Source organism: Rhineura floridana, chromosome 1 (genome assembly GCF_030035675.1).
Source record: "Rhineura floridana isolate rRhiFlo1 chromosome 1, rRhiFlo1.hap2, whole genome shotgun sequence".
Taxonomy (NCBI): domain Eukaryota; kingdom Metazoa; phylum Chordata; class Lepidosauria; order Squamata; family Rhineuridae; genus Rhineura; species Rhineura floridana.
In genome coordinates this window covers 42,480,385-42,506,636 of record NC_084480.1, presented here as the reverse complement: position 1 = coordinate 42,506,636, position 26,252 = coordinate 42,480,385, and the positions used below count along the sequence as shown (strand labels likewise).

At 39.8% G+C, this 26,252-nt stretch overlaps 2 protein-coding genes across 2 annotated transcripts in view; one reads left to right on the top strand and one right to left on the bottom strand.

The window, feature by feature from the left end:
- TRAPPC13 (trafficking protein particle complex subunit 13) overlaps positions 1-345 on the bottom strand; it is a 31,159-nt gene extending 30,814 nt beyond the window's left edge. The window contains exon 1 of the mRNA XM_061619306.1: positions 249-345. The gene's annotated coding sequence lies outside the window, so the exon portion shown is untranslated. The remainder of the gene's footprint in view (positions 1-248) is intronic.
- Positions 98-22,921, top strand: TRIM23 (tripartite motif containing 23). Its single transcript, XM_061619263.1, has 11 exons — positions 98-460; positions 2,806-2,968; positions 9,526-9,647; positions 11,655-11,933; positions 12,487-12,669; positions 14,268-14,483; positions 15,395-15,529; positions 17,100-17,229; positions 17,324-17,434; positions 18,203-18,327; positions 19,280-22,921. Exons 1-11 carry the CDS (start codon positions 368-370, stop codon positions 19,457-19,459), a joined length of 1,737 nt encoding a protein of 578 aa, XP_061475247.1. The 5' UTR covers positions 98-367; the 3' UTR covers positions 19,460-22,921.
- The last annotated feature ends 3,331 nt before the right edge of the window (positions 22,922-26,252 follow it).

The following is a 26,252-nucleotide window of genomic DNA, read 5'->3' as shown; positions in this document are numbered from 1 at the left end:
GGCCCCAGCTTTTTCTTTAAAAAAGAAAATTCTCCCGTGGCACATCGAGCTGTCAAAGTGATGCATGATGGGAGTTGCAGTCTTTTGCGAACCGTATAGCCTTTATCATGGTGGGCCGTGGCACAGTGGGAAGGAAAGGGAGTGTGTGACAGGAAATAGACATGCTCAGTGGTTAGAAACCGGTGTCCGGAGAACCATAGACATAAGAAATCGGTCCTTATTTTTTGACGTTCATACAGTATCCTTACCTACGGCTCTCTTTGGTGACGTCGGCGCGTAACCCCGCCCCCTTCGTCTCCAGGGGTACCCTCCGCTGTGGGAGCGGTGAAGGCCGCTTCTTCTTGGTCTTTATTCTTTCTTTTCCAAGATGGCCGCGCTAGGTGTAAACAAGGTTGGGGCTGGTGCAGGGATGGATACCGGGTGCAGACAGAGCCGGAGTCCGGCTGGGCCTGTTGTGAAGGTGAGGAGAGTGAGGTTGGGTGGGTCTCTCGACTCGAACCTTCTTGCCGGAGGCCCCCGTTGCTCGGTGTCTGACAGGATTGAGCCCCCACCCCCTTTGCTCGCTTTTGGTTCCCAATCTGTAGCATCCGCTGTAAGAGTTTACCTTTTGTGGGTTGATTCTCGTCAGTTGTGTTGGAGCTGGGCAATCCTCGTCCGGTTCTCTTGCCTCCTTGTCTTCACTTAGTATTCAGATGTATGCCCTCCCCCCCCCCGTCCCTGCCGACCCCACCCTTGTATGCTAGGTAGTGTACAAACCAAGAGATTTACAGTCCATGTTAGATAGGTTGACATATGAGCAGACACGCCAAATTACGTTACTGCCGTTTTCTCTGGCACGATTCAAGGTTTTTTTATAGCTGTATGTTAGGCAGAAATTAAACAGGTGTATTTTAGGACATGAAGGTGCAGTGATGGTAAAGCAACAAAAAATGTATAGTTGTATCCAACTAAGTTCTATTCAGAATTTACTTGTTGAAATTAATGGTCATGACTAACTTAGGTCCATTAATTTCATTGGGTCTACTCTGAGTAGAACTACAACCCTAATTCTGTTTTAAGTTCTGCTTGTCACAGAGTTCTTGAAAGCACAGGACCATTCCAGAGCAATAAGTCGCAATGTAAGCCTAGTTTCAAGTTGGTGTAGGTGCAGAACGTATGAGGAGAGGCAAAGCTAGTATACTACAGAATCCCATACTTTTGGCACTATACAAGCAACTTTTGGAACAGTCCAAGTACAATAAACAAAAGTACAGTGAATGTAGACCAAAGTGGGTATTGGATCTCGATAGTGTTCTGTCCATGCTCCTGGAAATGATTAAAAGTATTTGATGTACACAGTGCTTTTTGCTTTGGCTGCTAAGGGTCCCTAGTAACCTTGGGTGGGTTATGAGGATAAACATGAGATCCACTTTGTAGCTATATTTCATCTGCTTCCGTGATGTTTACAGGCACGAAGCTTGGATTTGCTGCTATACAGAGAACTGTGCATAATGTAGATGGAATTTTACCAACCAATTGATAAATTGTTTGACTTTATCCTGAGTGATACTTAACAATCCTGGTTAAAATGTCAGCTTGACCCTATAGGTCAGCCTGACAACTAAGTTCACAAAAGTTACAAACCCATACAAATTGTTGCATTCTAGCTTCCTGACATATTATCTATGTTACTCACAGTGGTGGGTATGCATTTGATGTTTTAACATATTACTGATTTTTTAATTAAGAATGTTAATATTATTGCTATATTCTTGTTTAATTTATAAATTTTGTGTGCTGCCTTGTTATGTGTCTTCAAGTCGATTATAACTTATGGCGATCCTATGAATTTGTGACGAATCAGCGTCAAACCTACGAATCAGCGAATAGCATCTGTTATAAACCACCCTGTTCAGAATATAAATTTATTAAGCAAATAAATGAGGAATGTTGCTGTTGTCTTGTGCGATAAAAATCTTGAAAAACTCAACATGATTGGTTATGAATATCTCCATAGGGCAAAAGGCAGTTGTTCCTTCAAAGTGCTCTGTTGGGATCAGTTACCTGAAAGGTTCTGTCTCTTACCTTCATTGAAGTGCAAGTATTTTGAGACTAAGGCTGCAGTCCTATACCCCTTACCTGGAAGTAAGCGCCAATTCACCCAGTAGGACTTACTTTTGAAATTAGGGTTGACATACATAGGACTGTGTTGTAAGGAAATATCCCATACCAACCAGTAAAAAAAAAAAAAGCATTGTCTGATATGATTCAGGATGTGGACTGCATTTCTCAGGATACACTGATTATCTAATACAGGTGTGGGGAACCTTTGGCCCTCTGGATGTTGCTGAACTACAACTCACATCATCCCTGGCCATTGGCCATGTCTTCTGGTGCTGATTGGAGTTGTATTTCAGCCACATCCAGAGAGCCAAATGTTCCCCACACCTATCTAATACTTCTTGGTGTATAGAGCCAGTGTGTTGACCCTAAATCTAATCTCAGTGAGGTCTGGCTGAGGGGAGGATGGGGTTTTCCCCATCTTTATCCATAGTGGCATTTGTTGGCTGCATCCTATATAGAAATGGTTAACTGCTTAGGAACATAGGAAGCTACCTTATACCCTGTCAAATCACTGGTCCATCTCGCTGTTGACAGTAACTGGCAGCAGCTCTCCAGGGCACCAGGCAGGAATCTTTCCCAGGCCTATTTGGAGATGTCTGGAATTGAACCTGGGACCTTTTGCATGCAAAACATGTTCTCTACCACTGAGTTATAGCCCTTCCATAATGCTTAAAATTGAACATATTCCCTTGTAAATTATAGGTTCTAGAATGTGGAGTCTGTGAAGATGTATTTTCACTGCAAGGAGACAAAGTTCCTAGACTGCTTTTGTGTGGCCATACTGTCTGTCATGACTGTCTCACTCGACTTCCTCTGCATGGCAGAGCAGTTCGATGTCCTTTTGATCGGCAGGTTACTGAGTTAGGTAAGCTTCTTTGAAATTGTTGAATTAAGAACATAAGAAGGGCCCTGTTGAGAAGACCAATGTCCTGTCTAGTCTGTCATCCTGTTCTCACAGTGGCTAACCAGATGCCTATGAGAATCCCACAAGGAGGTCATAAGCACAATAACACCTTCCCCACTTGTGCTCATCGCTAGTATTAAGAGAAAAATCACCTCTAATGCTGGAAGCAGCAATAGGAAATTATGCCAAGCCATCTAATGTAGAGCATCTTAAGAGACAGAGAATGATGATGCCCATTAGGGAGGCCAGAATGACATTAAAACGTCTGATATCTAATAGGTGCAGGTCTAAACTAGATTTTATCTTTTGTTAAGAGACTTCATTTAAGAGATTTATCAAGTGGACAGGCACAACAAATAAACACATTTAGAATATCTCTGCATAGCTTGAACACACTGAGGCAAACCACCATTGAGAAAACAAACACTGACATTAGTTGCAAGGCTGTTCAGAAGTTTGGCTTGTGCCCTTTAAAAGATCCAGCTGTGTGATGTGCTGAAAAGGGAAAGGCACATTGCAAAGATTATGAAAGTTTTAATGGTCTAGGGAAGGAGAACCTCTGAGTATAACTTAGTTTGATACCACTCTATATTTCTAACATCACAAGCATCCGTGAGCAGGTGTTTAGTATTTAATATCATTACACAACAAAACTGGTGGCAAGGTTGGACAGGTTGAGTCAAACAAGGTTGTGGAAGAGGGTCTTTATTATTTAGCATTAATTTGTATAATGCCATCAGTGTACATAGAACTGTAAGGAGCAACATAAGAAAGAGACAGGTCCTTGTCCTGAGGAGCTTACAATCTAAATTTGAATAGTAGGGAAAGACAGCAAAGAAAGAGAAGAGTGATAGTATATAAATATGTGTAGATACCATTATCTACTGTTATGCTTCTGCCGCAGCTATGTATTCAGATTCTGTGGAAGAAAATGCTATTATATTTTGTTTGTGGCTAGCCCAGGAGATAGGTCCATCTCCATATGTAAACAAGAAACCACTGGTGGATTTGGAGACTGAACTGTCTCCAGCCTAGTCTGCATCAGTGTAACACAAGTTTTGGAAACTCTATCACCATGGGTGATGCTACAGGGTAGACATCTTTGAGTTCTAGAGTCTCTAAAAGTTTAACAATCTTTAGCCTTTGGTTGAGGAGATAGTAGCCACCTCCTTCCCTTTCAATCTGGATGCCTAGGTAGTATGTTCCAGTGCCTAATTCTTTGATTTCAACTTCTTTGTTTAAATGATGTACAATTTCTGTGTAGTCTTGGTCTCGCTGAGTCGCTACAGTCAGATAATCAACATAAGTCAGGATAAAAGTCAAATATCCATCTTTGCTTCTGGTGTACAGGTGTACCTCACCTTGCTTGAAGCCTTCCTCCTGGAGCATTTTATCTAGTTTCTCATTCCAGGCCCTTGCAGCTTGTTTGAGTCCATACAAGCCCTTTTTAAATTTACAGACAAGATGTGCTTGCTTCTGGTCCACAAAGCCTGGGGGTTGCTGCATATATAACTCCTCTGTTATTTCTCCATGCAAAAAGGCAGTCTGTACATTGAGGTGTCTGACATGCATCTGTTTGGAGGCTGTCACACTTAGTACCATTCTTATGATGCTGTTTTTAACAATGGGAGCAAACATTGCATCATAATCTTATTAATCTTTCTGCAGGAAACCTTTGGCAGCTAGTCTTGCCTTGTAGCGTTCAGTTTCTCCTCCTGTGTCTTGCTTCACATTGAATACCCATCTGCACCCTATGGCTTTCTTGCCTGGTGGCAGCTCTGTCAGGGTCAACATCTTATCCTTGTGCAGTGCATCTATCTCCTCCAGATTTTCCCCATTGAGTGGCCTTGGTTGCTGGCATCTGCTTAATCTCCCAAGTTGATGGTTCGCTAGGTAGTGCTGACTTTGTGAGGTAGGACAGGTGTAGAGGTGGTACACTTTTGTTGGTTTGCAGTGAGCATCTAGGAGCCTGTTCTGGGATCTGGTCTGGTTCTGCAGCATCTTCCAGCCCAGTCATCTCAACATCCTCATCTGCATCTGTACTGCTGTCAGTCTGTGACTCATTTTCTACAGTCTCTGCCTCTTCCTTCTGCCCAAGGTTTGGGTCAGGTAGTGCAAATGTCTATAGTGTCACTGGTGTCTCATATGTAGGCACTGGCATATCTATGAGGATTGAATATAGTGTCCTTGCTCTTCTGAGAAATCTAGCACAGTCCCTTTTTTGTCAGCTCTGCGTTGCTCATCAAAGTAGACAACGTGTCTTATGCTGACCGCCACTTTTCAAGCTCATTACTCTGTAGCCTTTGTTACCAGGAGCATTGTTGTTGTTGTTATGTGCCTTCAAGTCGATTATAACTTATGGTGACCCTATGAATCAATGACCTCCAATAGCATCTGTCATGAACCACCCCGTTCAGAGCTTCTAAGTTCAGGAGCATAGCCCATGCCAATAGTTTGTTCTGTCCTGGCATCTAGCTTCTGCCTCTTTTGTTTTGCTATGTAAGCAAATGTGATGCTCCCAAACACTTGAATATATCTTAGGTTTGGAATTCTGTGTGTGGTGCCTTTGGTTGGCAATCTGTTCTGGAGATGCGTTGCAGTGACAATCGCATCACCCCAGAGTCTGCTGGGTAAATCAGTGTCAGCCAACAAACATGTAGTCATTTCCAGAAGAGATCTGAGTTTCCTTTCTGAAATTCCATTCTGCTCAGGAGTATGGCTGATCAGCCTCCTATGCAAAATGCCTTGCTCATCCAGGAAGCTCTGTCTATGGTGTGAGATAAACCATTGTCACCATTGTCTGTTTGTAGAGCCTTTGGTTTTCTCTCAAACTTCATGCAGATCATTGAGATGTATTTCTTCAGCATCTCATGCGTTTCGCTCTTCTCCTTTAGTAGGTGGGTGACACAATACCTCGAAAAATCATCCACAAAAATTAGAACATATCTATTCTCCGCAAGTGAGGGTACATTAAATGGTCCACAGAGGTTACTGTGTATAAGATCTAGCACCTTGGTGCTTCTCCTCTCCATCCTTGGTGGAAATGAGGGCCTAACTCCCTTTTATTCAGTACAGTTTACACACCTGCTTGTGCTATCACTGTACTTTGGGTTTACCTTGATACCTGTTGTAAGGTTCTGGTTCTGTAGTTGCAGGATCGCCTTTGGATCGTGATGTCCCAGATGCCAGTGCCACACTTCTAGGCTGGTCTCTTCCTTATGCACTATGGCTGCATTTGCTTATTCAGCTGAAAGATGCAGCTCATAAACCCCATCATTTTCAAAAGCTTGTGCAAGCAAAACATTATTTTTGGTTACTGTACATTCTGGAAATGTATTGTGAATCCTTTCTTGACTAATGCAGCAACTCAATTCAGGAACAAACAAAACATTGTCTGTTTTCTATAGTTTTATCAGGTAATTTGCATTTTAGAACAATAGTGCCAGCTCCATGAATCTCCATGGGTTGGCCATTTGTAGTTTGGATTTCTCCTTGAGTATTTCTGTCTATGTCATAAAGGAAAGCATCAGTAAAAGTACTATGCACTGTCAATTATCCAGCTGCTTGATTTTGGCTTATAGTTATACTTATAGATCCTTGCTCCCTTCGGCTCCTGCTTTCTGAGGCCTTTTGTTATGATCAGGTAAAATATGGTGTCTTTGTTCTCTCTATTTGAAACTTGGAGAGATACCATTGGTTGAGGAACTCTTGGGTGAGGGGCACTGCTTAGCCAGGTAGCTTCTCCCACCACAGGTGAAACAGTATTGTGATTGGCTCTTGGGTGGGGCTTTTCACCTATCCTTCCCACTCACCAAGTAATTTGAGCCACTTGCTGTAGGTGACTGAGAAGGGCATTTCTGCTCAATACATTCCTCTCTAAAGTCTAGCAATTGCCTGTTCAAATTTAATTTCATGTTTGTGGTCTAGAAGAGAAGTAAATGGTTAAATTTCTGTCCCAATGTGCACATAAGGAAACCCAACTTCTGTTGGTCATTAAATTCAAGTCCAGTTAACTTTAATTTGTCAAATACAGTAATCAAAGAAGTTATATGCTTTTCACAATCTTTCTTTGATTCCAGCCTCATCTTCACCATCTCTCTGATCCATACTGTTTGAGATTTGAAACTTGTAAAGCCAAATGAGGCTTGAAGGCCATCCAGCATTTCTTTAGCTATTCTACATTCCCATGTATGAATCAGCTGCTCGTCTTCCAGAGACTCAAAAATAATAGCTTTTGCAATGGCATTCCCCCCCCCCAATCCCTTATCCCTTGGCCATCTCCCTCTGGCTTTGGGTCTTCAGTACAAGAATAAACTTAATTTGCTTCTAGTGCAATTTTTATTCTATCTTTCCATTGTTGAAAATTAAGAGCACTTAGCTTTGGCATTTTTCTGGTAAAAGCTCTGTTGTCTTGAATATACGTTCATTATTGCTGGTCTGAGAAGAGCTTGGTTGCAAACAACTCAGAAGACTGTTTCTTTAAGCTAGTGTGTGATACTGGGGCGGGGAACAAACATGCTAAAAAGGCACAAAATAAAATCCCCAAAAAGCTGGTTTAATTCTCAGTTTACCTGAGTTTAGTTTGGTTTAATGAAATAGAAACAGTTTAGTAGCTCTATTTCTTAGCAGAGTATATATTTTGCAAAGTGGAATGAGAATTAACCAGCCCACCTTCCCTTCATACAGACTAGCTGAATAAAAAAACAGAGACTGTCTTCTTTGGTAAAAAGTATTAAGAATGTTTACTCACAACCTTTCATATGTTTAGGAAACATAGGCTCTAGCTTGGAGAGAAAAGATAGAAGCAGGTAGTAGATTTTAGTCTGTGATTGGGATCATCTAGGAGAGAAACCTGTGGAGGCTTCTCTCTCCTGTGGCTTCATACCTATCAATAGGAAGTTATATCACAGTGAACAAGCATAGAGGTGTACTGGCTAGAAGGGACATCTCCCTATTAAAAGTATGCAAGTTTGCTTATCCCAACATAAAATTCTTTTGCCATGCCTTTTATTATTTTCCTGAATACTAAGGGAATGAGGGAAACCAGTTTGCTGCTTTCCCCCATTCTTGTTTGTAGAATTAGTGGGAATCCATTCCATGATTTCTTGGCAGCCTTCAAATTGTGCACACATCCTTCCAAAGGACATGCAGTTTGCAGTTATTGGGACCAGTATTTGACTTTATGGCACTGGTTTCACATTCCCATCAACAGCATTAAGGGATCTTCATTAAATAAGTTAGTCTTCATGCTGGTCCCTACAAAGACAGCCCTAATAACTTTTGTAAATTTACCTACTGAAAGAGAAACATTAGTACGGGTGTGGGGAGAGTTTGGAAAGTAAGACTGAAAAGTTAGAGAACAGTCTTGGTGGAGTACAAATCAAAATTAATACAAGATTCAGAATGGATATTATTAACTCCAAATTAGCATTCACTGGTCAATAATTCCTTCCTCTCCTTTTGTACTTGTGTGTGAGACAGTCACAGCTATCCTTTTGGAGTTTTGGTCAGGTTTCTTGGGCAGCTCTTCTTAATTTCTGTTGCTTAAAATGTGTGTTCTGGCTCTGATGTCCCCAGTCACTGATGAATCAAAGAGGAATGTTTGCCTACTTAGTGACTGGTATTCTGTCATCAATGTGCCCAGTATTCACTCCATGACTGCCTACATAATGCTGTCTTGTTTCTGATCTGCACTCTCTCTGCTATTCAAGCTTCATGCTTTTTCTTAGGAAAGGCTGCCCAAAACTGTAGGTTTTTTTGTTATTTAGAATATTACATAGATATAATGAAATAGGTATATCTACAAAATCCTACATTCTTGCACATGTGACCTATGACAAGTAAATATTTGTATGAGGAACCTGATAGTGAACACTTTGAATAGCTCCTACATTTGCTGAAATAAATTTTCATAATCTAAACCAAAATTTGTTTTGAAGTATTATACTGGAATCCATCCAAGAAAATATCACATCTGAAAAGGTGGAAGTATTTATCTTGGCTCCTAAAAATATTTGGATATGTTAATTAGAGACTGAAGCCTACAGGAATCAAAGCAGTTTCCACTGGGCCAGTACAAACTAGATTTCACTAACATTTGTAAAGTACTGCTGTTAAAGATTAGCAGCACAATCCAGCCCAAGGCCAGCATTTTTACACCCTGTTGATCTCTTCAGTATATCACATTAAAATAAATGAACCTTAAAAGTTCTTAGTTTTAGATTGCATGCAAAGGATTTGATCCAGAGAACCATGAGTGAAAGGAAAAATGCATTGGTGCTATCACATGAAGTCTTGTGAAAGCTATCAAAAGACTTCTTGCGCTGCTGTGCCACATTGTATCAGACATTGGGCAAAATATGGTGAATAAGGCATCTTATAAACCATAGTGGGTAATAAAAGACTTGAGAGAGAAATGTGCAAAATGAAAAACTTCTTTGGCTTTGGGATAACTTTTAAAAAGAATGTTGTTTCAGTGACAGAAGTTTGCTGATTTCAGTCTTTTTCCCAAAAAACAGGAGATTCTGGTGTCTGGGGTTTGAAAAAAAACTTTGCTTTGTTGGAACTCCTGGAACGACTTCAAAATGGACTTGGTGGACAATGTGGGACAACTGAAGAAGCTATTGGTCTCTCTGGAGAGGTAGTAATAATTGACTGTGTATTTCATTGTGTCACTTTCAGTTTAGTGGTGACCAATCTCTTTTTGTTATACTTCAGTTTGATTGTCCTTTTTGGTTACCTTAGAATGATAAATGTTTTATTTTAATTCAGCTCTTTCACCATTATAGCTGGTTGCAACATTACTACATTAAAACAATCATGAGTTTGAGATAAACTACAGGTTCAGGAGTATCGTGGTACGGCTCTTTCTGGACTATATCACTTCAGATTGTAGGTGTAGCAGGATAGCTCACGTTTGAATCCTTCTTCATGTAAAACAATCTATGCACACTATCCTGCATATCAAGGAGAAAATTAGGCTAGAATTTATTCTCCTAACATGCTGGCTTTCCCTAACCATGGAATCTCTGACATAGGGGATTATTCAAACATACAGTCCTTTACCTGTGCTCTGAAGCAGAACTGGCAAGGAATGGCTATTCCACCTGATATTTCTGGCCATGTAGTTAAGTCAAGAACAATCTGTTCCTAGGAACAATATGCTAGTGCCCTAAAGCAGATATCCACAATATTTTATTTTATAGACTAGGCAATGATTGGGTAAGCATTGGGATTCTGATTCGCAAAAATAGTAAACTTTTAAAAATGCAGCTTTCCTCAACCTAGTTTCCTCCAAACATTTTAGACCACAGTTCTTCAACCTAGGATTCCCAGGTGTTGTTGAATTACAATTACCATTCCTGACCATTGGCTAAGATGGCTGAGAGTGATAGGGTTTGTAGTCCAACAACATTTGAGGACCCAAGGTTGAAGAAAATTGTTTTGGACTACAGCTCCTATCATTCCTGTCCATTGGCCATGCTGCTGGGGCTGGTGGGAGCTATAGTTCAAAATATCTGAAGGGCACCAGGTTGGGGAAGGTTGGCATAATATATGTTTTTTAACATAAATATATTAACAAATGGGAATTCCCCTTTATCACAGGAATGAATTATTAATCGAGCACTCAAAAGAGGACCAAGTGCCTCTGTGGTATGTAATACCTTTGGCAGCTGATTTGTTAGCTGCAGCCACTGGCCAGACAGACTGACCATAATGGTTCATGCTCTGATGATCTTTCTGAGTGGATTACTGCAGTGTGTTATATGTGGGGATGCCCTTGAAAACAATTCAGTTTCCGTTATTACACAATATGGTTTCCAGAATGTTGACTGTTGTGTATCTCTGCCTCCACACAAATCCTAAATGAGCTTGGTTGGCTCCCTGTTCACTTGTAGGACCAGTTGAAAGCCGTAACCCACTTGGGACCTAAATACCTAAAACAAAGCACCTGCACCCATACCAACTTGCCTGTCCTTTAAGATCAGCTGCACCCTATCTCCACCTACCTCTTCCATCAGAGGTACGAAGATCTTCTACAAGGGAAAGGGTTTTTTCAACAGTGGTGCCTCAGTTGTGGAACACCTTTCATGCAGAGCAGGGGTGGGGAACCTTTTTCAGCCTAAGGGCTGCATTCCATTCTGGCAACCTTTTGAGGGCCATATGTCACTGGTGGAAGTAGCCAGGGGCAAAGGTGAGTGGAGCAGTGAATGTAAAGTTTAGTTTTCTACAGTAGGCTAGTTTCTACACGTGCTCTCACACACCTCTGTTTCCTCCATCCAAACAAACATGAGGCATTATTCAAAGATACATTCCAGCACTTGTGGTGCCAAGCAGGGCCAATGAGAGGCCTGAGGAGCATTCAGAGGGCCAGATTGAGAAGTGCAGAGGGCTGCTTTTGGACCACAACCCTGAGGATTTCCACCCCTGACATAGACACCACCTATCATTTAGGCAGAAGGGGAAAGCATTTTTAGTTACCAAGGCCTTTTAATAGATTTTACTGGTCTAAATGTGCACATTTTAGTCAGTGTTAAAAGTGTTCTTTACTGTTATGCTGCACAATGCCATGGAATGTAATATTAAAAACATGTTTATACTACACTTCATCATAAGAAAATAATGTGCTGTTTTTTCTTTCTGTTAGTGCATCATCCGCTGTGATGAAGATGAGACTCACCTTGCTTCAGTGTACTGCACTGTTTGTGCCACTCACCTGTGTGCAGAGTGTTCCCAAGTTACACATTCTACGAAGACACTTGCAAAACACAGACGTGTGCCCCTTGCTGATAAACCTCATGAGAAGACCATGTGCTCTCAGCACCAGGTGCATGCTATTGAATTTGTGTGCCTGGAAGAAGGTTGTCAAGCCAGTCCCCTAATGTGTTGTGTCTGCAAAGAATATGGAAAGCATCAGGGTCATAAAGTAGGTTCTGTCTGTTCTTTGTTCTCCACTTATATCACTTAATATGAAAATGAATGAGAAGGAGAATGTGTTCCCTTGCCCATTTTACAAATTATCAGACTGTATAGTGTTCCCTCTCCTTTTCTGTAGCTTTAATAATGTAATTAGCTTCATGACACCCTGGAACATTGTGTGTCCTTAAAGCCACTTTTTTGTAGACACATGGTAGGACTGCTAGACAATTATGTGTTCATAATTTGGTCTATAATGCCGTCCAACTGATGCATATCTTTACTTTTCTGTTACTTCTGAAAGATAACTGGTCTTTACATACTCCTTATTTCAATCATCTGTCAGTCAGTGATCTCGTTTAATTTATCGTAGTAAGATTTTAAAGTTTTATACTTAATCTTAACTATAAAGGTGCTTAGCAGCTTTCTGTGCTAAGCACCTGAGACAGAATGTCTGAAGTTTTGTTCTCTTTCCTGTCCCGTAATGTGTGTAGGCAAAAAGGTGCAGATGGGACGAATTTGGAAAAGAATGTTCACATTTATTTTTTATGCTTTCCTCCTAGCACAGTGTTTTGGAACCAGAAGCAAACCAGATCCGTGCTTCCATTTTAGACATGGCTCACTGTATAAGAACTTTCACAGAAGAAATCTCAGATTATTCTCGGAAACTGGTTGGAATAGTTCAACAGATAGAAGGAGGAGAACAGATAATTGAAGATGGCATTGGAATGGCCCACACCGAACATGTAAGCTCAACTTGCATATAATCTTTATTATAACTGTGAATATCTCTCCCCCCCCCATATGTTTTTAAAATAGCAGTATGCCACATTATCCAGTATTAACACGAGTCACAAAAGGTTTTTCTTAAGTAAGTTGGTATTGGCAAGGGTAGAAGGCCTCTTGCAAGGAGTGGATAGAGCTAAGAATTCTATTAACTCATTGATGGTGATGGGCTATTTTGCAAAAGTGTTTTGTAGGAGAAAGCAGACATCAAGAAGCAAAAATAATTGATTTTGGAGAAATTATATAGATGATAATGAAAATCATAGAAAGTCTTAAGTACTGAGGCTCACCCAGGAAGATTTTTACTCACTCCCGTATCTGATGCCACATCATAGACTGGATTTGAAAGTCCTTTCATTTTCAAAAATGGCTTACTTGGCAGGCAGCTCTCAGGAAAGTACAAACCTGAAGTTTCCTGAGCATGTAGAACTAGTTATGTGATTCTTTGGATTCCAGTTTATGTTTCTAAGGATTTCTTTTCAGATTATTTTGATACACTGTTTCTTGCTGATTTGACTAGGACACCAACCTTTGTATTATGCAAAAATGGCAGTGTTGATTACATAAGACTTATTATTTATTTATTTATTTATTACATTTGTATACTGCCCCATAGCCGAAGCTCTCAGCGTTTTACAACAACTTACCATATACAACTTGATACCATGGAAACATCTCATGAATCAGATAGCTCAAATTAACTTGCACATTTCATTTGTTGAATATGCCTGGTAAATGTGTTACACTTTGCTTTTTATCTAGTAATTTGTGACTGATACATAATTTTGTATTGTATGTATCTTCCCAACATATAAGTGTGGTCGACAGTTACTTCTGATTTTCCTCTTGAGTTCCTGTTTTAAAAGCAATGTACCAATAGGTTGTTTAGTGTTTTGTTAAAGCATTTAACAAAGTTTATTTGAAGAATAGATACTACTGGGAAGGTGCAAGCACCGTAGTGTTAACAGCAGTTTTAACAGTAAAGTTTTAATAGATATTATGGAGTTCTCTGCATCTTCTATCTGGGTTGATTCAGCATCGGAGTTAGCACTTTGAATGAATGAAACCCAACAGGCATCATAAGGTTTGAAAACATAAAATATTTTTATTTATTTATTTATTATTTGATTTATATCCCTCCCTTCCTACCAGCAGGAGCCCAGGGTGGCAAACAAAAGTGCTAATAACACATCAAAACATCATAAAAACAGACCTTAAAATACATTAAAACAAAACAACTTTAAAAACATTTTTTAAAAAATCTTTAAAAACGTATTTAAAAAAGGGTTAAAAACATATTGTCAAAAAAAATACACATTTTTGTCCTTTTTTTAAATGTTCCAAACATGCTGACTTTATTTTTCTTTTCCCCACAATAACGGAGGCTGGTAACATTTCAAAAATGAACACTAATTTCTCTAGAAATGTGCCTTTCTGGAAATGTGGAAACCTACTGGAAGCATGTGGCAGCCAAACACAATGAAGAAGGATAATAAAGCTCTGTCTTAGAGGTCTGCAACAACTTAATGCCTGTCTCTTTGATTTCATAATCACCCAGGTCCCAGGTACTGCAGAGAATGCTCGTTCATGTGTTCGAGCCTATTTTTCTGATCTTCATGAGACCCTTTGCCGCCAAGAAGAAATGGCACTTAGTGTGGTTGATGTGCATGTGCGAGAGAAATTGATCTGGCTTAGACAACAGCAAGAAGACATGACTATCCTGTTGTCACAGGTTTCAACAGCTTGCCTTCACTGTGAAAAGACCTTGCAGCAGGTACGGTATCCATAATGTGGCTCACATCCATGCTTGGGTATCTGCATCTTGGATCACTAATTCTAAGGCTGGCAATATTAGGTGGTTTAAAAATAATAAATGTTGGGAAAAAGTTGTGTTGGAGATTTACTCTGTGTTAATTGTATGTATAATTTTAGTCATTCTAAAATGCTGATTTTACACATGATTAGGAACCCACTAGTGGGTTGTAAAACTCTTTTTCTTGAGTGAATCCCTTTGGGAAGGGAGAAATATCAGGACACAAAGGATAACAAAAGGGGGGAAAAGGAAGGCAAAAGTGCTGTAGCTTCTGAGCTGAAGGATGGGTTCTAAATAAAAGTTGAAATGAGTTAGTGGTTGTTCTTTCTAGATAAATGTTTGGAAGCCACACTTCTGAAAAGTAACTAGCTGTATGGAACTGTCTGTAGTGACCTATTAGCCTTGGCTTTAAGATATAAATATTATAGGGGCAATGTTTCTTGCTTAATCACTTGGGCATTAAAACAAAGGTGTTCAGTTGCTTCTTACGTACAAAAGAAAAAAGTAAAATAGAAAGTGCATGTGTTGACAGTAGCACACATTTTCAATCCTGACTGGTTATCTTTTCCATTCAGCTCTTTATATTTGCCAGTGTTGTTTCAGTTGAATATAACCATAGCGTTCTCTCATTTCCTGTGTAGTGTTGTCTGTGTGTTAAGACAGACAGAAGCTCCTGTGAATAGCATACATTCAGGTCTTCTATTTCTCTACTATTGATGTATGATGAAACTATTTATTTCTTAAATCTGCCTGGGCTAAAGTTCCATTTTAAATTCAGTCATGTAACTTCTTGGTCAACTGGATTTTGAGATGGATGAGACATAGGTGGTCATGTTGTGTTCAGTGTATTAAATTTAGCTTCCTTGTTTTAGGATGATTGTAGAGTTGTGTTGGCCAAACAAGAAATTACAAGGCTTCTAGAAACACTGCAGAAACAACAACAACAGTTTACTGAGCTTGCAGACCATATACAACTTGATGCTAGCATTCCAGTTACTTTTACAAAGGTACAATCTTCTAATGTTTAGGTTGCTTCCACACTCTGAACATGAATCCAGATGTGTGAGACATTTGTACTCTCTTTCCTTCCCCCCACCCCGTACAGCAACACTATTTTGCCACCTGGATTTTGAAGCTCCCAAAATTTAAAAGCAGTTTGCAACATAGGGCAATCACTTCTTGGGTATATACATTTAAAAGATAATGCTGAAGACTAGTGTGTCTTGAGTGAGAGAATTTCTTTCTTCTGTTTAACATTCTGTCAAGTGTTCCTAGATGGAACAGAGCATGGTGGCTGTTGCTGTAATTCAAAATAGTTTTCAAAATGTCTTTGGTTGAAACAGTATCTACTAATGAACGACTGTGCACCTTTTTCACTTTTTCAGTTGTATAGATTTTGTTTGCATACATAGTTTCATAAAATGTGTTGTCTTGCCTGTCTCCCATATTATCAGGGTAAAATGGCAACCATTCTGATATCAGATTTTGTAGTATCCTCAATAAGAAGCTTTATGTTCTGACCAGTGGGAGAAATTTCAGCTTCAGCTCATGTAATGGGTCTTGCCCTTCTCTTCCCACCTGTGCCCACCCCCAGTGTGATCCAGAGAACCTCCCAACCCTTCACATAAGATTTTGGGGGTTCATGGGGGACTGACTGCAGGGGGAAGGAAAGGGCAGGTGCCCTTTTATGTTCTTCTGGTGGGCAGACAAAGTTGTCACCCTTTATCCTAGCATTTGACATTTATACTAAATTAACATAACACCACTTTTTAAATTCTTGCTACTGTTGCCCATCTCCTCCAACAAACAATATCCAGGATTTGGAGGAAATGATTTGCTTCAACCATTCATTTCACCCTACTTTGCTCCTCAAGTGCTGGGTATTCCACTTGGGATATTTTCTTAGTAATATTTTATATTTTCTGTAAATCAGTCACAGCTTTTTTTTTTATTAAGTGGAATACAAGTCTTGTTTAAAAAATAAATGAAATTGTTGGCTTAGTTCTTACTCTTGCCTCATGGGTAGAAACTGTATCCTAAATAAAATACGGTGTCACAAATCCAAAGAGCCCCATATGTCCACCCAAACGCATCTGTGCATGAACCAGGGATTGGCCAACTTCCTCTTCTGACTACAGCTCCTCACACTGCAACAGACACCACACTAGAAGTTCTCCTGACATTGGCTCCTCTAGGGAATGAAGTTTGAAGGTACATGAATACATATTAATTTATAGTCCTATGAAGTGGAACACAAGTTTATTTCATTATGCATTTAATGAAAACAACAATCCCAGGCTATGGTCTGAAGGCACATGTGGCCAGCACCCTGCTGAAGCTAAGCAGGGTCAGGTCTGGTCAGTGCCTGGATGGGAGACCACATGGGAACCATATGTAAGCTGCTTTGGGTTTCTATCATGAAAAGAAAGGTGGGGTATAAAGGAAATAAATAGTAAGCAAGAAACTTACATCATATGTTACATCAGGATTTTCCTTGGTCACAACACCTGGACCTAATAAATGTTTTGGGAGGAGAAATTCAAGTCTCTTTCAATATCTTTCTTCTCTCTGCTGCAGGACAACAGGGTACACATTGGGCCAAAAATGGAGATTCGGGTTGTAACTCTGGGATTAGATGGAGCTGGCAAAACAACTATTTTATTTAAGTTAAAGCAGGATGAATTCATGCAACCTATACCAACAATTGGCAAGTAACAATGATTTTGGAACCAGTGAAATTTATATATAAATCTTTTGTTAGAAATGTGATTAAAAGACCCTTCTCTCCCACTTCCCTTTAGGCTTTAATGTTGAAACTGTAGAATATAAAAATCTGAAGTTCACTATTTGGGATGTAGGAGGTAAACACAAGCTGAGGCCTTTATGGAAACATTATTACCTTAACACACAAGGTAAGAGTGCCATATTTTGTGTTGTGCCAGCTTGACTCATTGAAAAATAAAGGGTTGTATTCAGTGTAGTGCTAAGCACATCATTCCATTATCATAAAGATTTCTCCTTGTGCAGTGGGATGATCTCCCCGCTTCTCCTAATGCACTCCCTAAATCTGTTCCCCCAACTCTCCAGAGCAGATTTGGGGATGGTATGGCACACAAACAAGAAGGAGGAGGGAATTCCTGTTGTGCTAGTGCAACTTTTTACTTGAATACTGCCCAAAAACTATTCAAGGTAAAGAAAGCTAGGTTTATGGTCTAAGCCTGTAATTCTAAACATAGCCATTTGAAAGTAAATTCCATTGAAATCAGTGGGTATTGCATTTCAGAGTACAGGTATTCAGGGATCTAGCTGCTAGACGGTGCTTTTGTTTACTTAATTTTGGTGTCTGTGATGAGTGGCTTGCATTAATCTAACTTTGTGTAGTTGCCCTTGAAATGTTAAGCTTCCTGGAGTCAGATGCTGTGCATTTACTTCTGATATGATCTTTAGCTTTGCTGATGCCAGTGTAGAAAGCTGTATGGTGCATTTTATCTTTGTAAAGAAAATGGTTTAAGTTTTGGTTTGCAATACATAAAACACATTTTGAAAAATATGTACAAACCTCAGATGTGTTTACATCCATAGAACAGAGGCCTAAAGTCACTCCTCTATTCCCAAATATCTGGATATGGAATGAAAATGTGTTAACAAAATGTAGCTGCATAATTGTTCTCTTCCTGTAGCGGTAGTGTTTGTGATTGATAGCAGCCACAGAGACAGGGTCAGCGAGGCACACAGTGAACTTGCCAAACTGTTAACAGAAAAGGAGTTGCGAGATGCTTTGTTGCTGATCTTTGCCAATAAGCAGGTATTGTGGTCCCTTTCTACTCTTCTCCTCTGACTCTGTTTAACTTCATTTTGCTAGTGTAAAATAAGTGTGGAAACAAGCTAATCTGCTCTTAAAGAAATGTAATTTCAGTTAAGATGACACTTTATTTTTATTTCAATTGTTTGTTTGGTAAAGATGAGACTTCACAGTATGCCATGTTCCTAAATAAAAATTTTTACTGTCTGCTGTTTTTTTGCAAACATGGAAAGTCACAAGCAATACCTTAAATAAATGGACTGCGTTCAAGTCGATTCTGACTTATGGCAACCCTGTGAATAGGGTTTTCACAGTAAGCAGTATTCAGAGGGGGTTTACCATTGCCTTCCTCTGAGGCTGAGGGGCAGTGACTGGCCCAAGGTCACCCCGTGAGTTTCATGGCTGTGTGGGAATTCGGACCCTGGTCTCCCAGGTCGTAGTCCAACACCTTAACCACTACACCACACTGGCTCTCTAAGCAATGCTTTTCCTCCCTCTAATTAAATAAAACAATAAATAAACTAATAAATCTTTAACGCCTTCCATTGGTTCATTAAATTATCTTACTGCAGCATTATACTAAGCTTTAAAAATTTAAGTAGGCATTAATAGAAAGATGAGATACATATTCTGCCTCTGATTTTCAAACTTCACAAAATTTTATATTTCCCAACTTCTTTTTAACAAGCTGTTGTTTTAACCAATAACAATAAAGCCCAAACTTTTGTAAGCAGGATTTAGGTCATTCATTAGATTTTCAAAATCTCACAGCTTTAATTCTAGCCACAATTATTTAAAAATGATTGGTACTTTCATACTTTTGAGTTTTAATAGTTTTAACAAAATTCAATACATATTGGTACTAGTTTTAATTTTAAATATGCCACACATAAATAAGAATATTATTTTTAAAATTACTGTCTATAAACTTAAGTATGTGATTCTTGTTTTACAGGATGTGGCAGGGGCACTTTCAGTAGAAGAAATCACAGAATTGCTGAGTCTCCACAAACTCTGCTGTGGTCGTAGCTGGTACATTCAAGGGTGTGATGCCCGGAGTGGCATGGGATTATATGAAGGACTGGATTGGCTCTCAAGACATCTGGTAGCTGCAGGTGTATTGGATGTCGCTTAAGGTCGTATTGAGGACCATTAAGCTTGAAGATCAGTTAATTTATTTGTGTGACTTGAGATGGTAAAACATGAACTTTTCTTGTAAAGCTATGTAATCTAGAGAAAACAGCTAACTTTTTTTGCTGAATGCTTGTTGGAGTGTGGTACAGTGAGTGTGTCATTCCTGTGAATTATGGTAATTGAATAGAGTGGCATAGTGGATTTGCAAGAAAGGTGTCTTGACTTTTTTAAAGAAATGAAATATGAAAGAACTTCCACTTCCCTATTCAACAAATAATTTATCCTTACAAGTACTTTCAGAACTTAGCATTTATTTGACCTTGCTCCTCTTAAAGTTGGTCTTGCAGCATTCACTTTTTCTCAGATCTGAATTAGACACACAGGTATACACAAACGATTTCTTGATGAAAAGAAAAAAAATGAAAATAGGCATGGTACTGGGGTGGGCAGAAAGGTTATGCGCCTGTATATGTGTGTGCATCCTTTGTGGGTATCCTTTGTGGGTATTGTGGGTATCTTGCATGTGTAAGAGTGTGGAGTGGCCACACCCACCACTGGCATATGGTCGCTGGAAGTTTGCCAAGGGTGAATGCTGCCATCAGGCCAAAAAAGCTTAACCATGCTTGCTCTAGAGCTCCAAATACTTTCCCCCTCTCTGAAGCTGCTGCAGTCAAGCCCTCTTGAAAGTTTTCCTATCCTGCACCTCTTTCACTGCTTCAACTTCCATTTTAGATGTTCCTGGAGAGGAAAAAACACCGCCTTTCAGGAAAAGTAGCAGTAAGATGGATGGCAGAAATTCTCTTGAATGAGGCAACTAATGGGGCTGGGTTGATGGTCAGTCAAGTTTCCAGCAATCCAAACTAATAATTGGAGAGCAGACTTCCCTGATAACCTTTAAATGTGTCCTAGTTGAAGTCTTCCATCGGTTATATTTGTTTGTTTGACTGAGATTGCAAGTGGAAGGTGGCCTAAATGTACAATCTAATGGCTTTAAAAAAGGTTTTTAATCAGCTTCTGAAATCCTTATCTTCTTTCCCTACTTCCTCATCTGAATTCCTTATGTACATTGTACCTTGCAGTCAACTTCTGACCTAATGGTACATGATTACGTACCCCTCTTTCCATAAGTTCAGGAATAGTTTATTTTCAATACTTCTTAATAGGAAATCACGTACAGTCTTGGAAAGCTGAGTACCTTTCTTGCACCTCCCTGTATATGAAACATTGAAACATTGAAGCACAATTATGCTGTCACAGTGGCTGCACTTAAATTTGGAGTAAGCTTTGCCGTCAAAACATTCTATTTGGGGCTATAATTCTTTGCTGAATAGGTTTGTATTTTTCTAATATCAGGGTCTGTTCATGTGGAAAGTTCTGTAACAAGGATCTGTAGCACTTCATCTTGTTAACCTTGATTGATTTAGCACGTAATTAGCTGTTTGAGCATCTTGTACTGTATTTTGTAGATCAGTGAAATATTAACTTAAATGAACACACCAATTGTTAGTACTTGGATTCATTATTTTGGTCATCCAGTGCATTGAGAAAAGAGCATGTGCTTCTTTGATAACAGAAACCAAGTTCTGTACTGGATGCATGGATAACTTTCTGCAGATATGCCACGGGAGGGATTTTCCAGAGCTATTTGAGGAGGCTCCCTGTTATTTTATACCATGAAGAACACATATCTGTGGTTGCATAACAGTCCGAGTCCAAATCCTGATTCCATTCTGCCATAGTCACTAGTTCGTGGGTTGCATAGATAATGGCTGGAATGAGGCAGGCAAATGTTACTACTCATACTATCCTGTGGAGTACAGTTCTCTGTTTTAAGCAAGATTATCTCTTCTAGTAATACAATGTTCCTTTGAGAAACCCTGAGTAGATTGTTTCCCCTGTATTGGTCCTAGAGGACACAAATATATTAAAGCAACAATTTGATAACCCTTCACGAGAGCAGTACATCAGCATACCCAGAGCACCACCTCACCAGCAGTTCAGGTTAAACATGCAAAGTGTGTTTAAATAGAGACCTGTTGAACTGATTAAACATGGTGTTTTTTGTAACCAGCCTCACTTCTGAAGAGATGTTGTGGAATCCCATGCATGTTTTTTTGTTGGGTTTGCGGGTTTTTTGAAGTAAGATGTACTGTGTTCAGTGAGGCTTACTCCTGTATAATTGAGCATAGGACTGCAGCATTAACTACCTGTCCAGGTTTGCTGATGAAATGTTCCATGTCAGTTGATACAGAAAAATGTTACTAAGGACTCTCAAATTCTACAACACTTTACAAATATAGGGCTCTGATTTGTTAACACCTTAAAACCTGTAGGCATGGGCCTGTTTCCATGCTGTGTTGAATTAGGAAGGAATATTGCATATAATGGGCTTCCAAAAATTCCAGGTTTGAATTTAAGCATGAGAATTCTGCTACCCATTTAAGATACTATCATTGTCATGATGTGGTTCTGGTTGAAGGGAGTATTTATGCAACCACACTCACTTTAATGGAAAGCTTGGTTACTGAATCCTGTTTCATTCAGAAAGCAGCTGTAGCTGCCCAAACAAAACTAGAGTTCATGTACCCCAAGGAACTCTGCTGTGCCTCATTGAATAACCTCATAGTATTCTGCAAAGCCACACTGTATGTTTGAAATAATTTGGAGGCTTCCTATTGCATATCAGTGAGGCCAGATGTTTGCTTTTATTATTAAAATGCATGACTACTTGATAATGCAGCAGTTGGGAAGGCTAAATGTGAATTGTTCTTCAGTGGCTTTAATTGCTATATAGCTTTACTGTTTTAGCACACTGTGGAAAAACACTTGTTTTTGGAAAACCTGTTTGTTCCTTTCTCCTGACAAGCACTACTACAAATGTAGTGTGCTTGCATAAAAGTATTGACATCCACTCAGTGAAAATAAGTGTTGCAGTTGTTTGAATTCAAGTCATTAACAAATACAATTTTAGCAGCTTGTTTGTATTGTATATAACTACTTCAGCTATAAACTTAAGCTTGTTTCATATGATGTTGAGCTTCAATTCAGTTTAGTATACTGATGTGTGCTAGTTTTTAAGAAGTGTTTTAATTCCAAGGAGATCTTTAAAGATAAGCATAAGCTGTATGACAAGAAGACATTGTTTGTAAAACAGCTGGATCATAATAGAGTTTTAACTGTGAAACTAAAATGCAATGTTCATATTAATGTCTTGCTTTAAAAGTAACAATAATGTATAGAGCTTCATTACTTGATATACGCTGGCTTTTCACTGTATGTAATTAATTATTTTCTAATTGTGGATTGGGAGTGAATAAAAGTATGGAGAGGGGTTATAACACCAAGAAGTCCAGAGTTCTGGAGCTATACTAGCTATAAAATAGCTCACAAAAAAGACCAGTGTTGGATGAAAAAATGGCCTTGGACTTCTAACAATAAAAGTGTAACCAGGTGGTTGAGTGTATCTTCTTTCTGAAGCTTATTTTTTTCCACTTTCCAGAAATGAACATTGAGTGATTCCATTGTTTCTAAAGAAAAGCTAAAGATCCTTTTAATGGGTTGTATTCAACTAAGAGTAGACCCATTGGAATTAATGAACCTAAGTTAGCCATGTCTATGCACTTCGGTGGGTACTCAGAGTAGAATTAGCATTGAATTATCACCCTGTTACCATCCTCCTCCCTTGAATGAGATTTATGCATTGCAGTACAGTTCTGTAAAACTTTAAGAATAGTCTTTAATTCTCTGCATAGAAAAGTGGTATAGCTTCAGCAACTGCCCTTATCTAATTTGATCCCTCTTCCAGGGTGAGAAAGGGAAGGCTTGGGGATATGGGCATGTGTTCAGTTCAGAGTTACATGCCCTATTGCACAAGTAGAGATATTTTCTATAACTGAATATATTATCAGTCTCATCTCTTCAGACTTCTGGGATTGCAATTTCTACCTGTTGGGATTGCCCTTTCAGCTTTGCGGGGGGGGGGGGGGCTTTTGACATGGCCAAAATCAAGGTGGATGGAGGAAGGAGTACATTTGACCCAGGGGTCCAAGGAAGCCAAGAATCAGGCTGCTGTAAAACTATTACCATAAGGAGAAAACTAACTAGTGGAAGACTATGCTTAAGTATATGTATGTAAACTTAGAGAAATATGGGCTGGTGAGATCTTGTGATGCAAGGGTTGCCAACATGGTGCTCTTGAAGCCTTCCCCTGGCACCCACAAACCTCTGAGTACACACACAAATACACCCTTTCTAGAGAGAGTGGTTACCTTTTTCTCCCTTGAAAAGCACATAGAGCTGAATATGGAGGTTTGAAGAGTGATGATTTTCTCTGCTTATTTCAGGTTTTTGTGCTTTTCAAGATGAATTCTACTAGGTCCACCTTTTACACATATCCCTTAGGAAAAATAAAGTTTAAGTGCATGCACTCTCTTGGGAGGACTGATCAGAGGGGGTGGCACCCCTACCACTTGCTCAAATTTAGATGGGCCCAAGGCTGTAAAAAGATTGGCAACACTGTTGTGATGCTTCCTGGAGTCAAAACTGAAGTGTTGTTACAGCACACTTGAGCAGCATTCTGAATGCAACTGCTTGCCTGGGAGTTGCATTTGTTTTGCCAGGAATGGTCTGGTGGGGTGCAAGAATTCACTAGTTTTCACAATGAGCTAGCAGGAATACATTAAAAGTGTTTCACTGCCCCTCAACCTCTTTGAAAGTGTACTATACCCAAAAATTAAGTCCACCATGCTGTAGTTGCAACCAGCAAAAGGCATTTTCTAACAGAAAAGATGGGTCCTTGTCTTCATGCAGGAAGCTAAATTGGAAGTAGAGCAGAAGCAGCTCAGCCTATGCTGAACACTTATGCAGATACCCTCATCTCCACCACACCACACCCCTGAAATTCCATAAAAATCCATTGAATTGCCCTGTTAATCATCTTCCCTCCAGGAAGGTCTATACCAAAACTCCTCAGAACTTTTATTACTACTCTGCCATCTCAAATGCTTTTTCCTACTTCAACAAAATACAAGTCTTTTCTCACTACATCAGGTTAATAATGTACTAATACTGTTTCATCGTAAGTATAGATCATTCAAAAAAGGCTGGTTGATCTTCAGGTATATAAGCACCCATGATAAAATTCAGTCTCAGTACTAACCCTGAGCTGTACATTTGATCAACATTTAAAATGCATTTGGACCGTACGATTGTTCTGCTAGTGGATTTTCACATTGTTTGCACTTCATATTTTTTTAAAATGCAAAGAAATAAAAGGTTTTACAAAACTATGTTTAGAACAAAAAATATGCAGTGCTGCTACATCATTAAAATTGACAGACACTGGTTGATATCAAGCTAATTTGTTCCATTAGCACTAGGATTTGTTTGTGCAATGGAACTTATCCCCCCTCCTGCCCCCCAAAATCTGTTCTGGAGGTTCTCCTAGCTCTCCAGAGCAGATTTGGGAAGGGCACAGGGCAGGCGAGGGGATTCTATCATGCAACTGAAAATCTTGGTGCTAACAGAACAAGTTTGTTGGATACTGCCCATTTTTAGGATCATTCCTCTGTGCAGTCCTGCCTGCATAAAAACTGTCCTCAGTAGACATCAACGTTCCAATACAGTTGACACCTGTCTAATAGAAGGAAGCTCCACAGTGTAAATGCTGCCACACTAAAGCCCCCATTATTGTGCTATTGTAGAGCAGATTTCAGGGGCATGCGGCACTATTATTATTAAATTTATATTCCACCTTTCCTCCCAGAAGGAGCCCAGGAGAGCAAACAAATCTATGTAAGATTTTAAAAACAAAACATCTTAAAAAAACCTTTAAAAAATCTTTAAACACAAATCCAACACAGATGCAGACTGGGATAAGGTCACTACTTAAGTCTTGTTGAATGAGGAACATCTTCAGGAGGCACCAAGAAAACGAGATGGCACCTGTTTAATAGCGGAGGGAATTTCAAAGTGTAGGTGCCACAACACTAAAGGCTCAATTCCTATGTTGTGCAGAATGGACCTCCTGTTGAGATGGTAGCTGCAGGAGGCCCTCATCTCCTGAACGCAGGTGATCGACTGGGAATACAATATGATATTTCAGGTATCCTGGTCCCAATGGCTTTATAACACCTTGAACTTATCCTGGGAGCGAATGGGTAGCCAGTGCAATTTTTCAGCTGCAAAGTAACATTGGTGATGTCCTGCCCCAGTAACCAGTCACACCGCTGCATCTTGCACGAACTGCAGCTTCCAGACCAACCTCAAGGGCAGCCCCATATAGAGCACATTACAGTAATCCAGCCTGGAGGTTACCAGCACATGGACAACAGTGATCAGGCTATCTTGGTAAAGTAACTGCCACAGCTATCTTACCAGCCAAAGCTGGTAAAAGGCATTCTTAGCCACTGAGGTCACCTGGCCTACTAGCAGCAAAGATGGATGCAGGAGCACCTCCAGACTACAAACTTGCTCTTTTAGAGGTAGTATGATCCCATCAAAAGCAGGAACCACCTATCTGCAGCACCTCCATCTTGCTAGGATTCAGTGTCAGTTTATTGGCCCTCATCCAACCCACTATCAGGCACTGGTCCCAGGGCTTGCACAGCCTCTCTCACTTTGAATGTTACTGAAAAAAGGACTTGGGTATCATTAGCGTACTGCTGACACTTTGCCCCAAATCTTCTAATGGCCGCTCCCAACAGCTTCGTATAGAGCATTGGGGACAAGATGATACCCTGTGGTACCTCACAGCACAACTGCCAGGGGGCCAAGAGACAATCACCCAATGCTAT